Source organism: Colossoma macropomum, unplaced genomic scaffold (assembly GCF_904425465.1).
Source record: "Colossoma macropomum unplaced genomic scaffold, Colossoma_macropomum, whole genome shotgun sequence".
NCBI classification, from domain to species: Eukaryota; Metazoa; Chordata; class Actinopteri; order Characiformes; family Serrasalmidae; genus Colossoma; species Colossoma macropomum.
Window position 1 is genome coordinate 3321087 of NW_023494787.1, and position 16334 is coordinate 3337420.

The 16334-nt window shown below is 40.4% G+C and overlaps 1 protein-coding gene across 1 annotated transcript in view; it reads left to right on the plus strand.

Annotated features, from left to right (window-relative positions):
• The window catches only part of spag1a (sperm associated antigen 1a), a 28023-nt gene extending 11931 nt beyond the window's left edge, over positions 1 to 16092 (plus strand). The window contains exons 4-8 of the mRNA XM_036565879.1: positions 824 to 978; positions 6139 to 6280; positions 10389 to 10515; positions 14300 to 14423; positions 15349 to 16092. Coding sequence (XP_036421772.1) covers positions 824 to 978; positions 6139 to 6280; positions 10389 to 10515; positions 14300 to 14423; positions 15349 to 15353 — 553 coding nt within the window. The 3' untranslated portion in view covers positions 15354 to 16092. The remainder of the gene's footprint in view (positions 1 to 823; positions 979 to 6138; positions 6281 to 10388; positions 10516 to 14299; positions 14424 to 15348) is intronic.
• The last annotated feature ends 242 nt before the right edge of the window (positions 16093 to 16334 follow it).

Below are 16334 nucleotides of genomic sequence, written 5' to 3' on the forward strand. Positions count from 1 at the left end.
GTTCAGTGATTAGAAACTATTTTAACATTTAGTTTTTAGCCGTTGAGCTCCATTCACTCCCATTCATTCCCTCGCGGGCGCCCTCTGCTGTTTAGCAGTCCTGTTCTTGATATAAGGAGGGAAACAGGAAGAGGCCAGACTCTTCATTAACCGGCTCTGGTGCTACTTTTCCACATTTTCATTTTGTTGTGTTATATAGATCACTATACGAGCTTTAGCCACCTGAGAAAATTACTATTGTATATAGTACCAAAAAGGGTTATATATTACTACATATAAAAATGCTCTTTATCTGGCCAGTGAGTGATTTGCTTAGAAAACAATAATATTAAGTAAACACAAATAACATTAACATGCTTAAATGGTTCCCTGCATGGTGAAAGCGTTCTTCAGATTGATGGAGAATGTGTTGAAAATGGTTCTATATAGCACAAAAAAGGGTTCTGCTATTGTTATGATGCCAAGCTGGTAACAATATCAATATCATAGAACCATTTTCAAAAAGGTTCTATATACAACTATATCGCTGTTGTCTGAAGAAAACCTCGTATCTCCAAAATGGTAACTTTACAGGAGAAGGAAAAAACCTACTTTACTTTTAATGTAAGTCAATGGAACCAGAATTTTCCAAGTCATTTTAGGTCGTTTCTTTTAATCCATTCATCATGAAATTTACACACAATGTAAAGGGTAACAGGCATTTTCACAATATGTCAAAAACTGAAAAGTGGAGGTACGAGGTTTTGCTTATTGGCTGGAGGAAAATGCTGAGGTTAGACTGTTTATGTAAACGAATCTTGCGTAATGTTTTGTACTTCGTCAGGATCACGAAGCTGCTGATCGAGCAGGACGGTCCGGACTGGAGAGAGAAACTTCCGGAGATTCCTGTGGTTCCGCTGTCAGCGCAGCAGCACCGCAGAGAAGAGCCCAGCGCTGAGGCTCTACAGGCCAGAGCGGCTCGAGCAGAGCAGGAGAAAGGTTACGATAATGTCACTTACTACTGCATTCATCACTCCACACTTAAAGACAATGGTTCTATACAGAACCATGAACATTCAAAGAACCCTTTGCGTGATTAAAGGGTTGTTTGCATCATGAAAGCGTTCTTCAGATTGCAGATTACAGAGTGCTGTATATGGTACTCTATAAAACGGTTCTATATAGCAACAAAAGGGGTTCTGCTATTCTTATGATGTCAAGCCTGTAACAAGAGAAGAACCCTTTTTGGTGCTATATGGAACCTTTTTCATCTACAGCACATTCTTCATCAATCTGAAGAACCGTTCGATGAAGCAAAGGACCCTTTAATCATGCAGAGGGTTCTTTGAGGGATTGTGGTTCTATATAGAGCCATTTTCTTTACTAAAGAACCCTTAAAGAACCATCTTTTTTAAGTTTGTACCAAAAACCTGCTTTAAAGAAAAAGCAAAAGAAAATCAAATCATGATTTATGCGAGCGATTATGCTAATTGGTGCGGTTCTTCCATTACTTGTCAACTACACACCTAAAAAAGATGGTTCTTCATAGGTTCTTTAGTAAATGGAATGGTCCTATTTAGAACCATGAGTTCTGTATAAAACCATTTGCATGCTTAAATGGTTCTTTGCATAGTGAAATACTTCTTCAGATTGATAGAGAATGTGTTGTGCATGATTCTGTATGGAACCTTTTTGAAAATGGTACTGTATAGAACCAAAAAGTGTTCTGGGTTCATAGCAATAATAGTACAATTTCTTTTTGGGGGGGGGTGTTTTGTCCAAGGACCACCAAAAGGCAATTAGCAGCCCAAGTTTGGCCCACAGTCCAGTGGTTGACAAACCATGCTATATAGAACCAAATACAACACAAAAACGGTTCTGTTATTGTTACGAGGTCAAGTTTGTAACAACAGCAGAACCAGTTTTGGTGCTATTAAGTACCATTTCTTAAAAAAGGGTCCATATACAACACACTCGTTATCCATCTGAAGAAAAAAAACAAGCATGCAAGTGTAGAACTCATGGTTCTAAATAGATTAATTCCTTTTACTAAAGAACCCTTGAAGAACGGTCTTTTTCAGCCTCGTAGCTTGTCTGACACCAAACCTGCATAGTTTGTGGAAACTGGTTAAATTCAGGTTTTTGGCTCAACTATCACTTCGAATTTGTCAGCCTGCATTGACGTTTACACAATTTACACTAATTTACACTAATTTACACAACTTCCCCCCACTTACCACCTTGAATTCCATGCTGGTCTAAACTGGTTTGTGCTAGTCTGGTACTCGTTTTGCTTCTCATGCTGGTTGACCAGCATATCAGCATCCAAAACACAACAAATGCTGGTTTTGTTTGTTTTTCTAGCAGGAAAGTTTTATTCTTCAGTATTGCAGTGCATTTTACCTCCGAATTTAGTCCATGATTATAGATAACAGTGAGTCATAGAGTAAAAGTCCGAACGGGACTGTTTTTGCAGTCCCGCTCCCGCCCACTCCCCCAAGATTTAATCCCGCTCCCGCCGAAAATTGGAATCATTTGTCCCGCTCCCGTCCATGCAGACTCATCAAAGTGAACTGACATACAGTATCTGATATCAATATCTATTCATAAATACGTTATCCTCTGCTGAAATAACAGGTCAGTCGTGGTCATCAGGCTAACTGTGAGTAACTTCACCAAACAGCATTTATTCACCATTTAAACACAGAGCAGGAATTAAACCACAGAGCGGTCATCTTTGGTGTTCTGCTGGGCCGCTGTGGCCGCCGAACTGAAGGCTCTGCCGTCTCTGTGAGCTACGAGAATCTACGTGATCAGCTGCTTCACAGCTCTTTAGAATGACTTCAGTCATTTAACTGTTTTACTGTTATCATTTTATATCGTTTATATGATTTAGTGATCATTCTACTTTATTTAGGCTGTGATTTCTCTTCATGCATGGTTTATCCCGCTCCCACCTGCAGTGGGCTGGTTTCCCGCCCGCTCCCGCACACAACACTGAAAATTGTGGCAGGTCCAGTGGAAATCCGCAGCAGTGCAGACTTCATACAGTGTCAGAAACCACATATTCAAGTCTATTAGAGAAACTGAACACCTCCACACGCTTTAAGGTTGTGTGATGATTTAGGAGTGCTAACCTAGCAGCTGTAAGCTAGCATTACTTGTTAGCTATATTAGCCTCATAGCTTCAGTGCTTAAACTACGCAAACTTGTGCGATAATTACAAGAGCGGAAAACTGGATTTTACACCAAGCTGCTCCTTCAGGTCAGCACGTTTTTACTGACAGATGAACTAATTACATCTGTTCATTCATTTGTTCAGTGGAACACAATCTACGTTTATCTTAGCGGTCTGCGCTGACGGCAGGTTTTCATTGTGATTCATCTGCTTGCGTGAGCTGGTTCTGTGTGAGTTTGGCGTGTCTTTACTTTGCATGATCAGATCAAACAGACCGAGGCATTCAAACCAGTTTACACACACACACACACAAACACACACACACACTGCAGAGCACTGCGCGGCTGAGCGTGTGTGTCAGCACTGCAGCATCTGTCAGCTGAATCTTTTATGTAGAAGAGTAATTGAAGCGGCTGTCGTTCGTAATGGAACAGGGCGGCTCAGGTGTCCTTCAGGCCTCGGTGGGCAGGCCGTACCTGACTGACTGCAGAGTTCGGGGGGGTTTAGAGTTCACCTGCTCGTGTTTATGTGGTATTTACACGGCGGAGCGTGCGCTCTGTCACAGGACGTTATGTCAGACTAGCAGAGCGAGAGGTGAGCATCTTCACAGAGCTGTTCATCAGAGCTGGATTTATATGAACGTTTGGTCACCGATACTGATTTCAAGGAGCTAATATCGGCAAATATAACTGATATTAAATCATACAAAATGATATGACTCCAAAATAAACTGGCACTAATAGCTTATTACATACTAAGGCTTATTATTCAGTAACTACAGGGGCTTCAGTGCAAACTAGTTGAGCTTTCCTCTGGTTATAGAAGTGTGTAATAACACTTTGGGCCCACCGGTGGGTTCTGGGTGTTTAAAGGGTTCATAATAATAATAATAATAATAATAATAATTTATATAGCAGTTTTAATGCTGGTGGCATGAAAGACAGGTGAATAAAGTATAGAATCATATGAGAAAATGCCACAGATCCAAAAAATATAAATACCACGAGACACAGAGTTTTAATTAAATGCTAAGTTAATTAAACACACTCTTAAAAATAAAGCTGCACCTCTCAATTATTCTCAAAATATTGACTTACTGTCTCAAACTAATGACATTTTGTCAACATATTGATTTGTCATCTTGATATAATGTCTTATTTTCTTGAAATAATGACATCATTTTGAATCATGTTGGGATGGAATGTTTAATAAAGTTATTGTATTTTAAGAAAATTATTTCAGGGTAATACATAGTTATTATGAGATACTATGTCATTATTGTGACAGAGTACGTCATTATTTCGACATTGCGCATCAGTATTTTAAGAATAAGACATTATTCAGAGAGACTGATTCAAGATTTTGACACACTGAAGGCATATTAACATTTCTGCCTGGTGAAAATGGGCCTTTTTAAAAGTTTAAAGAATGTCCACATAATGTAAATGTTCTATACCGATTAAATGTTTTTCCTAGAACCGTACGTCAAAACGGAGAAAGGTGCCCCCCTATGTGCCCCCTCTCTCCTACTGAAATGACAGGGCTCAATCTAAACTCTACACATTTACTGAATGCCTGTGGTCTAAATAGCTGTAGCGATCGTTAGCTAGAACCAGAGAACGTTTTTAGCGTCTGGCTGGACGAGTTTGTGTGAGTTTTACAGTTTTATATCTGCACTTTATCTGATCTGTCTGGTTATCTTTTACACCTAACAGTTCAATACTCAATGCCACTGCTTTGCTCCCATCTGGAGGACAAATATATATGTTTATATTTTTGCTCATATTAAAAACATTTGTGTAATATATGTGATATTTTAAAATATTCAAATATGCCAACATATCCACATACCTGCCAATATATTGACATATGTGCACATATGTAGATTAAATAAATGTAATAGTATTTTTCAAGCACAGATGGAAGTATATTACAAACTTGACCCATATTTTGAAAAATATATGGAAATATATTTCCTTTATGTTTGGGTTTAAATTGTTATTATTATAATTGCTGTATAATCACAAAAACTAATTAGTTAACACAGCTGTCTGCTTTGTCTTTCGCTGTAGTTTATTTAAATGAAGTAGAATCTCTAAGCGAAATTGTTCTTTAATTAATAATATTTTTTTTGGAAAATGCAAACACTAAAAATATTTGTCACAAAAATGATACATTTTGTAAATATTTGATGGGAAATTTATGCAAGAATCACAAATGGGGGCTTTTTACCCCAAGTAAGGGGCTTCTTATCCCAGGTAGGGGGACCTTCTTAACATATGTAAGGGGGCTTATTACCTCAGGTAGGGGGACCTCTTAACCCAAGTGTGTGTGTGTGGGGGGGGGTCCTTAACCCAGGTGGGGGGGGGGTGAGGAGGGGGCTTCTTAACCCAGGTAGAGGGGGGCTTCTAATAGGACAAGATGTCCCGTTTTGTAAAGTTTTACATTTTGCAAAACTTTGATGTGAAATTTATGCACAATTCACAAGTGGTGCTTCTAACACATGTAGTGGGGCTTCTTAATCCTGGTAGGGGGCTTCTTGCCCCAGGTAGAGGGGGTTCTTACCACAGGTAAGAGGACTTCTTGCCTCAGGTAGTGGAGCTTTGTACCCTAGGTAGGGGGGCTTCTTAACCCTGGTACGGAGGGGTTTCTTACTCCAGGTAGGGGGGAGCTTCTTATCCCAGGAAGGGGGGCTTCTAATGGGGCAAGATGTCCTGCTTAAAGCTGTTCTATGTTTGTACTTTGAAAACAGAACTGTGTGCTGTTCCAGTCTGTTTCCTCTAAATGTGTGCAGATTTAATCATCATCATCATCATAAACTCAGACACTCATACAGTTTAGTTTTACAGTAAATCAACACTGTTTTCATCTGTTATCCTCTGTTATAGTTCACACTCACACTTGTGTGCACACTCACGGCTGGTTTCCAGAGTAACAGTGCGAGTGAGCAGGTGTGAACAGCTGTTGTTCTCTCCTCACAGCCAGACAGACGGAGGCGCGCTTCACTCTGCTGAAGCAGGAGGGCAACGAGCTGGTGAAGAAAGCCCAGTTCCAGAGCGCCATGGAGAAATACAGCGAGTGCCTCAAGCTCAAACCCAGCGAGTGCTCCATCTACACCAACAGGTACCGCAGAACCAGGAGCAGGAGATCAGAACTGGAGTATTAGACTCAGTAGAGCTGGGCGATACGGCAAAATCTAACATCACAATACTTCAGGAAGCTTTTTTAGAGACACAGTGTCATTTTTTCTGACATCTGATAAGTGAAAGTGGACAAAGCAGTGCCACATTTCAAAAATACTATCAAACTATGAATCCAATTACTTGTATTCAACATCTCACACACTGAGCTGCAGTAAATCCAATTAAACAGGGCTAATTAAGCTGTTTTTATAATCAAACATGCAGTTTGGAGATGACTGATATCTGTGATATACTCAGAAAAGCATATTGTGACATATTGTGATGTAATTTATCACGATAACGATGAATATTGTCATACTGCCCAGCTCCAACTCAGACATTTTCTTGCGACGCGATATGTATCACAGTATTTGTTTTTTCAGACACCAGCAGAACCACAGTACAGTCCAAAGAACGGGAATCACCACGTTTGCTGATCTAAAAACAGTTTTGTTGCAGATGCATGAACAAAATCATTAATATGAATAATAATATTCTACACATTTCAAAGAGTTTGTAGGCAGCTGTGAAAATGTAGAAATATTCAACAGTGTAGATGATTCCACAACAGATGAGAAACCTGTAGAACATGGAGAATGAATTAATAAATAACTTTTATTATTATGACAAGTGATTCCAAACTTTTAAATGACAGTGTTCACTATGAGAACTTTGGGCCTCGTTCTCCAATATCATTCTAGGTCTGTTCTTAACTGTGTTCTTGAGAAAGGTCCTAAGAAAAAGTCTGCGTCTGATTCATGACGTGTTCTTAAAGCGCAGAACTGTTCTCCCCTTTGTGCTCTTCAGTGTGTAGATTATGTTCTTACCTAAGAACAAACCCCACATAAGAGAACACTGGTGAATCTCAGAGCCTTCATAAAAACTGCGTAAGTGGGTTTTAAGGAGAAAACAGCGGTTGGTAAATGAGGACCAGTCATTTTTATTTATTATTCAACAGGAACAAGAGGGAAAATGAAACAATTGGTTAAAACATGAATAAAATTAGATGATGTCATAACCGGCTGCCATCCAATCAGTTACTTGTTACTATGCGTTATTATACTCTGGTTGTTGTTGTTTTCAGGCTCTATAATTGGTCAAACTGTGTCTTTTTGTGATCTATGCTGCTGTTCAGTGAGTGTGTTTACATTCACTTAATAATCCTAAAACTGCAGAAAATCAGATTTTGTCAGTAATCCGATCAACACATTTACATGCGCTTGAGTAATCAGATAATGGGGAAACTCTGGGTCTACAGGAGTCAGACAGTAATCAGATTTCTGCTTTACAACCAGCCAATAGACTCACAGAAGAAGACGTGACGTAAAACTCAAACTTCATACTGCAGCTTTGAAAAAACATTACCTGAAAATATGAAAATACATAATCTAGAAAATAAAGAATATTTAAACCCTTCATTTCGTCAAGCATGTATTTGGTTTCATTGTCGCTTCAAAGGTGTTTTGCTGCGTCTCGCGGTGACGCTGTTCGCTGCTCGGTACCGTCGCACACATGCTCAGACTGAGAAATCCGAAAGAAATCAGAGTAAGAGTTCACATGCACTGAGAAATCTGATTACTGAGCTAAAATCCAGCCTCTGTATCTGATTTCTAGATCAGAGTATGGTGTTTACATGACCATTTGAATAATCAGATAACTGCAGAAATCCGATCATGATCAGATTATTGAGTGCATGTAAACACACTCAGTGTTTTAGAAATGCTGACCACACCCATCACATTCTCAGAGAGGAGTATCGTGAAAGAGTTTATCACAATAGTGATAACAGATCGTCATATCGTGCACCTCTACAGGAAATCACGGCCACAGGAAAGTGGAGAAACGCTGAACTCCACAAAAACGCAAAGTAAACATCAGCAAAGCGTGCGCAGAGAGGAGTACGCAGAGAGGAGTACGCAGAGAGGAGTGTGCAGAGAGGAGTGCTGTCTGTGAGCTTTAGAGTTCATTACGCGTCCACTAATTCCAGACTAATTATAGAGCCTTAATGGAGTCTGTGATGGAGCAGGTGCTGCAGAGCGGTGCTGATGCTGTTTCTGCTCCAGTCAGCCGTCTGAATGTGCTGAGACACGTCAACACTGAGCTTCATTTCACTCAGCATCACTACTGGACTGGACTGGACTGGACTGGACTGGTTTACTCAGAGAATCTATTATAACTCTAAAGGAATTACAGAAATAAATTACATAACATAAATACAGTCGTGTATTTATAGTGTTTACTGACCTCCCTTAGAAAACAGTCCATCCTCTACAACCCATACAGAACGCAGCAGCACGGATCCTCACAGCACCAACACAGAGAGCTCATATCCCCCCCGTTACACGCTGCACTGACCGCCTGGATCTGTTAGAGAGAGTTTAAAGCTCTGCTGCTGGTTTTTAAAGCTCTAAATGACCTTAAAGCTCCTGAACGTCTGTTTATGATCTCAGATCTGCAGATTCTGACCTTCTGAACTCCTTCAGTAAAACACAGAAAACGTGGAGAGACTCTTTCAGTTATTCTGCTTCTAAACTGTGGAGCTCAGTTCAGCTTTTATTAGACAGTCGAGCTCAGAGCTCACTTTTAATAAACATCTGAAAACGTAGCTCTTTAACTCAGAGCTTCAGTAAAACTCTACTATCTAATCTGATCTGTGTTATTGACTTATATGAGTTTAAACTTATACTTATAGTTTCTTCTGTTGCTGTTGAGCTTCATCACCTGTCTGTAAAGCACTCTGACCTGCCACCACTACAAAAAGTGCTCTATAAATAAAGTTATTGTCATTAAGTCATATTTGATGGGCTTAAATGGGCTTGAAATGGACTTGGTTAAATATTTCTACTAAAGTCTTGGCTACGTTGGATAACACATCTCTCTAGGACAATATTTTAAAGCATTTGTACTTTCAAAGGCTAATACTTTTACTTCTGCTCGAGTTTTATATCAGTGAGGAATCTACTCCAGTTCCCTTCTAGTCATTAGCATTTAGTTCTGCCTCCTTTTTTGGGTTTAATTAGGTACAAACTTCAGTTCCTATATGACTTATTTACCAACTTCTCATTCAGTGTTTTCATTCCACTTTAAATGGTGCCGCTGTTCCATTCTGGTGCCTGAGGTGGCAGAATGTAACAGCTGGACCATTTAAGGTGGAACGGAAAATCGGAGTGATAAATAAATTTAAAGGGGTAAATGATTTTTCATAATCTCTGCATAATTTAGTGTTTTGGAATCAAAACTGCTGATTGTAGAGACTCGGATGTCTTTACAGTGGTGGTGATAGGAACCAGGGGTCGCCATGACTACAACACAGATATAGACATTTTATTTACTATCCAGAACCACCAGTGAACCTACACGAGTCTTCTGAGTTTATATGGAATGTTGATGATGGAAAATAGTGGAAAATCTGAAATAATAAGTTTTCTTTGGGGACTATTTTGCCTCACAGCGCCCTGCATGTATCCCTCCACCATGAATGTAGTTTAAGTTCTCAAAACTATCATAAAACAGTGTCTCAGTCATCAGGCAGTGAATTCATAACCATTTACTGTAGTAACTTTCTGTGAGGGAGCTTTTAGAGGTGGACGTCTGGTTCCTATCACCACCACTGTGAACAGTTCTGACTCAGTACGTTTCTCTAGAACGGAGCGTTTCACACCAAACAGCTCTGAATGGGAACCTATATAGAACCATCTCATGCTTAAATGGCTCTTTGATTGGTGAAATTGTTCTTCAGATTGATGGAGAATGTGTTGTATGGTTCTACACAGCACCAAAAAAGGTTCTTCCATGGTTATGATGTCACGCTTGAAGAACCCTTGTTGATGCTGTATAGAAGCCTTTTCAAAAATGTTCTATATAGAACCATATACAACACATTCTCTTTCAATCTGAAGAACCATTTCATCATGAAGAGAACCATTAAGCATGAAATTGTTCTGTATAGTACTCATGGTCCTGAATAGAACCCTTACTAAAGAACCCTTTTTAAGCCCAATAAATGTGACTGAATAGGTTTTTAAACTATGATCTGTTCTGTGTTCTAGAGCGCTGTGTTACCTCAAACTGGACCGATATGAAGAAGCGAAGCAGGACTGCGATTCAGCTCTTCAGATTGAGCCGGCCAATAAGAAAGCGTTCTACAGACGGGCTCTCGCGCACAAGGGCCTGAAGGTGATTACTGACCGTTTTTATATGAAAATCATTTTGGTAAATACGCTTGTGATTCGCTCACCCCAGACACCCCAGAGGAAAGAACTGTTCTAACTGAGAGCTCATGTTCTTCTAGACCCGGTTAAGTCCAGTTTGAGAGTGAGGCTGAAGCCGTTTTCTCCTGTTTTGATCTAAATATTGTCACACATGTGGAATAATAACTCTGTAGTCTCTGACTCGTCTCAGTCCAGTCTGAGCTGGATAATATCTCCATGAGAAAAGTGTGAGATCTCACCGTTCTCTTATACAGCTCTGTTCTAGATCACAGAACTCTCTCCGCAGTCTGTCAGCGCAGAAGGAGAACTCACGCTTTTCTCCTTCATCACCAGAGATTCTCACAGTGAAATGCTGATGTTAATCTCCTCTTTTCTCCTTTAAGAGAAACAACTCAGAAATCAGTGATCCTTCATTAATATAATATTGAGATATGCTGTATGTCTCTGAGACAATCTTAAGAAAGAGTTTCTTTCCTCTGGGACGGGTCACTGTATGAAAAATGAAAGTAATATCTCAGCACAGCCGCTGTAACCTTTTGTGCTTTCCTGAGTATTTTCAAACACTAATAATTTTACTTCTTTTTTTTGCAAATCTTTTTGTTGTTTTTAATAAATGTGTAACCAAGTGCAACAGACAAGCAACAAACAAATTCAAAGAAATAAAGTGAGAAAAAATATATCGCTGCTGTCGGAACAAAACCTTGTATCTTGGTAACTTTACAGGAGAAGGAAAAAACCTACTTTACTTCTAATGTAAGTCAATGGAACCAGACTTTTTAACAAGTCATTCTGGGATGTTTCTTTTGGTCCATTCATCATGAAATTTACACACAATGTAAAGAACAACAGGCTTTTTCAAATTATGTCAAAACTGAAAAACGACAAAAATGGAGATACGAGGTTTTACAGCAGTGATATGTAACAAATAATGAATAATGCCATGTTTGGCACAAACAGAAGATCAATGCACTCTTTCAGTAATTTCATCACACTCGTCCTTTCTAGTCATTATCGTTTAGTTCCTGGCTCCTTTTTGGGGTTTAATTCTGTACAAACTTCAGTTTCTATATGACTTATTTTTATTCTAAGTTTCTGTTCCGTCTTAACTGGTGCAGCTGTTCCATTCTGATGCCTGAGGTGGCAGAACGTACCAGCTGCACCATTTAAGGTGGAACGGAAACTTAAAAAATAAGTCATATAGAAACTGAAGTTTGTACAGAATTAAACCCCAAAAAGGAGCCAGGAACTAAACGATAATGACTAGAAAGGACGAGTGTGATGAAATTACTGAAAGAGTGCATTCTTTTAAAATCCGAATGAGAAGGTAATTTAAGTCTTTCAGTTTCCATGCTGGAAGATGCTGGATGTTCTAAGGGGTTCCACTTTGGGTCAACCACAAATACTGACACCACTTTTTTTACACACACATATATATATATATATGAAAATCATTTTGGTAAATACCTTTGTGATTTGCTCGATTAGAACGCTTTATCAGAGGAGGACACAGAAAATTAACTTAATATCTCAAACTCTCAACCCAGCAGCTGTAACCTTCTCCAAAACGTAGCTTTACAGGAGCAGGAGAGAACATTCTTAACTTCCAGTGTAAGTTAACATAAGATTTAATTCTAGACATGAAATTTTTATGTCCACCTCCTTGTTTCTACACTCATTGTCCATTTTATCAGCTCCACTGACCATACAGGAGCACTTTGTAGTTCTACAGTTACTTATATAAATTTTAATACTCTTAGTTTTTTTACTGTTAAGCTTCACCTCCTGTCTGTGAAACACTTTGAGCTGCCACCAGCATGAAAAGTGCTCTATAAATAACGATTATTATTATTATTAATATTATATTGTTGCTGCATGCTGAGTAAGAGCTGGACTTGTGGAGGGATAACAAAATAATGAGGATTATGAAAGTTTTGGCATGTTTTAGTGCGTCTGGGGAAATGAGTTCAGTTTCGCAGTAATATGTTGCTCCCTCGCTGAGTTTTTCAGTAATTTTGAGCACTTTTTCAGCACTTCATTGTTGTGCATTGCTGTAGACCCAAACAGTGATCCTGTAGGCTACCTGGCTAACTTGGCTCATTGGCTACTGCTCCTCTGCAGCCTGGTGAGGTTAATACTGTAGCCACGCCAACAATGTCTGCAGAGCCGCAGAGCCACAGTTTCGCTCCAGCAGGTTTAAGCCAGCGCCATTCAGCACATGAGCCGACACTTGTTCTGGTTTCTCTTAGCGAGTTTTAGTCTAATTAACATTTCTGTCGTTTTATGTGAGTTTCCAAAAAATTTGTGGTATATTTGTGTTGGGCTAACGTTATATTTTAAGCTTTAGACTAAAACAAAGGGTAAATATTACACAAACTACATCTTATGTGGCTCTGGGTAAACTAATGGGTTATGTAGACATACAGCTCAGTTAACTTACCCTTAATACGGGGCTTAATGTGAACACTTACATTACATGTACAGGAATAACATATCCCTGCTGAAACCCCATAGGAACCATTAAGTGTTTCGTTTTGTTTCTGATGGTTCTGTAATGTGTTTAGGCTTTTGGTTTAAAAGTTACCAGTGGTTGATTCGTAGCTTAGCAATGATATCCCTTCCTGAATGCTAATATGCATGAGGACACATACAACCAGCCCAAACAGTTGCTGTTTACATCAGAATATGAATGTGACGCTCAAACTTTTCTTATAAGGACTTTGTTTACAGGGCACAGTCACTCTGTCTTACTGCGTATGAGCTCCACTGGCCTGAAACCGCTGGACTGAAACTGCGGGTGGAGATCTGCAGTCAGACCAGAGGAGAATTTCCACTCTGTAATGTCTTACGGGTTTCTCAAACTCTAGAGGGCGCTCCCGAGTGAGTCCAAAGTGAATGGGTTAAGATGGAGCATTTGAGCAAAACCATAGTTTATAAATGTTTAAACACTTTTAATAAACAAATTCATTCATATCCTGAACACAGAACAGCATAAAACATTTTAACACCGCTGTTATATTTTAAGAGCTTTTAAACTCGAATTATAGGAGTTTAAAACGGCGCCTCATGTACGTTGATAACGTCAGTGGGCGTGAACAGCCAATGAGCTGCTCCGCTCACCAACCAATCAGCACTCAGTAGCAGTAATGTTAGCATCCTGCTGCCCAAAACCCGTTTGCTGTAGAGAAAAGGAAACATACAGGTGAGTTTTCTTTGCTTTTTTAGTGAAATCCATTCTTCTACTGTCTAAAATGAAAGGAAAGTTCTGGTTCAGTGATTAGAAACAATTTTAACTTTTCGTTTGTATTTATTAAGCTCCACTCACCTCCATTCATTGAGGACTCGCTCGTGGGCGCCCTCTGCTGTTTAGCAGTCCTGTTCTTTATATAACAGGGGAAATAGGAAGCGGCCAGACTCCTCATAAACAGGCTCTGGTCAGACCCTTCTCAGCTGTAGTGTTGAAGGCTGATGCTCAGCTTTCTTAATGGTCGGGTTGGTTTCTGTTAATTAGCTCTTTCATCCATTAAGTTTCCTTTACATTAGATTTGTGCTCTCGTCTGTCAAAAACTGTGACCAAAGCATATGAAGGCATCAGTGAGGCTCAGTCCATTGTAAAGTCTGTGAGGATGGACTTTGGACATTATCAGACTGGTGTTTAGTGCTCGGGGGCCCTCAAGCAATCGCTTAGTTTATTAGGCCTCCACATGTTTACTGATATAAGATGATAATCTGGTGCGTTTTATCTCCTGCAGGATTACTTGTCCTCCAGCACCGACCTGCAGGAGGTTCTTCAGCTGGACCCGAACGTGCGGGAGGCCGAGCAGGAGCTGCAGGAGGTCACGGTTCTCCTGAGGGAGAGTCTACTGACCGCTCAGGGTGAATACACACTTAAAACAGCACCTTTCAGAAGCATTTTGAGCTGCATTTCTGTGTGAGAAAGTCAGTAGTGTTCAGAGAACCGGAGGTGCTGATGATCTCGCTGTTATTAGCAGTACTGAGTTACTAAGTATATTCAACGGATTATTACACTCGTCGACAAAAAGTAGTTGCACCCAGAAGGAATCAACCGACAGGAATGAAACTTGGTGGGTAGGTTTGACATCATGAGACATGCAAGTGATTCAAGTTTCACGCTCAGCCGCCCACGTGACATAAGCAAGGACGGGCCTTATCGCTGTAACTGACTGACTACATAAGGTCGTCCCGTCCTGCACGCTCTCCATTTTGTGCTGGTGAGTCTGCCTCGGAGAAGAGTAATTAGCAATTAGAGCAGTTGGAAGAGTTGGAGAGGGGTCGCATCGTAGGGCTCCAGGAAGAGGGATGGTCTTATTGACGTACTGCGTGCCATACCGGCCGTGCAGATATTACCATAGCATCTGTTAGCAGCAGTGGATAGCAGAAGGCATGAACCAGCGACATGAAGGATCTGGGAGACCTACATGAATCACAGAGAGAGAGAACCGACGGAATGTCTGACGTGTCCGGAGTGACCCAACATTCAGTGAGCAGTGATGCCCTCCACGAGTCATCCTAGTAGTGCCAGCACCATTGGCAGATGGCTGCACGACGCAGGACTACATACACGCAGAGCGCTATGACAACCACCCTTAACACCACGTCAACATCGCCAAATACTGCAATGGTGTCGTGCCAGACTGTCATTGAGTGACCGAATAGCATTGCAATCCGACATTTCCTTCTGGGTGCAACTATTATTTTTGACGATAAGTGTGTATTTAACTCAGAGGTTTTTGATATACACAGCGCAGGGAAACTAAGTGGCCTCTTCTCCTTCCTCCAGGCTGATGGTGTTGGAGAACATAAACAGACGTGATGAGTGGGGAACTGTGGGAAGAAGAAGCCGTCTTCCATCAGAGCGAGACACGGTCAATCCACCAACAGCAGCAGCACCGCAGGAGCTCCAGCCCAACGAGCTTCAGCACAAAGACAGACGGGGATCATGAAGAAAAACCTCGAGGAACATTTCATTCGCTAAAGCAGGTTCCTTGTAATGAGGAGCCAGAGAAGAGCATAGCTAATGACCAGATTCCTCATAGATCAGCCGGTGAAACTGAAGCTCAGCCCGAGTTTCGCCAGCTAACATCCCTGATATACAGTATAGATGCATGTTGATTTTGCCACCTGTTGACTGTAGCTTTGAATTTCCATAAACAGTCATGCTGGAGATCGTATTTGGAATCACTGTACAAACCTCAGTTCCATGAACGTTGGGACAGTATGTGAAATGCTAATGAAGACTGAGAGCAGTGATTAGTAAATTTTGGTCTGTATTAAATTAAAACCAGAATAAAAAGATCATATTTGTTTTATCTTATAAACTTTTTTAAAATATATGTTAATTCCAAGTTTGTTGCCAGCAACACGTTCCAAAAAAAGTTGGGACAGGAGCCAAGGTGCGAAATACAGGGGGTCCTGGGGGGGTCCGGGACCCAATAACTAATCTCTTGGACCCCCTGAATGTCAAAATTCTGAGGGGTCCCTTAACTTATGCAGTTTGTTAGGGAAAAATAGACCCTTAAATCAGGAAAAATCCAGTGAAGCTCATTATTGATCGTATTTCACCATCAGCTTCTGTCTTTGGTGTTCTTAACTAACTAGAGCTGCAGCGCTGCTCTGCCTCAGGGTGGCGCTGTAGCAGACTGGTTCACCCAGTTGGTCCTTCGTAGCCTAGAAACTGTAACTCTGCCCGGACTCCTCTGAAACACTTTACAATGAGCTGCAGCAGATCTGTAAATCTGAAAACTCGCCCAGTTTCCCAAGAGTTTG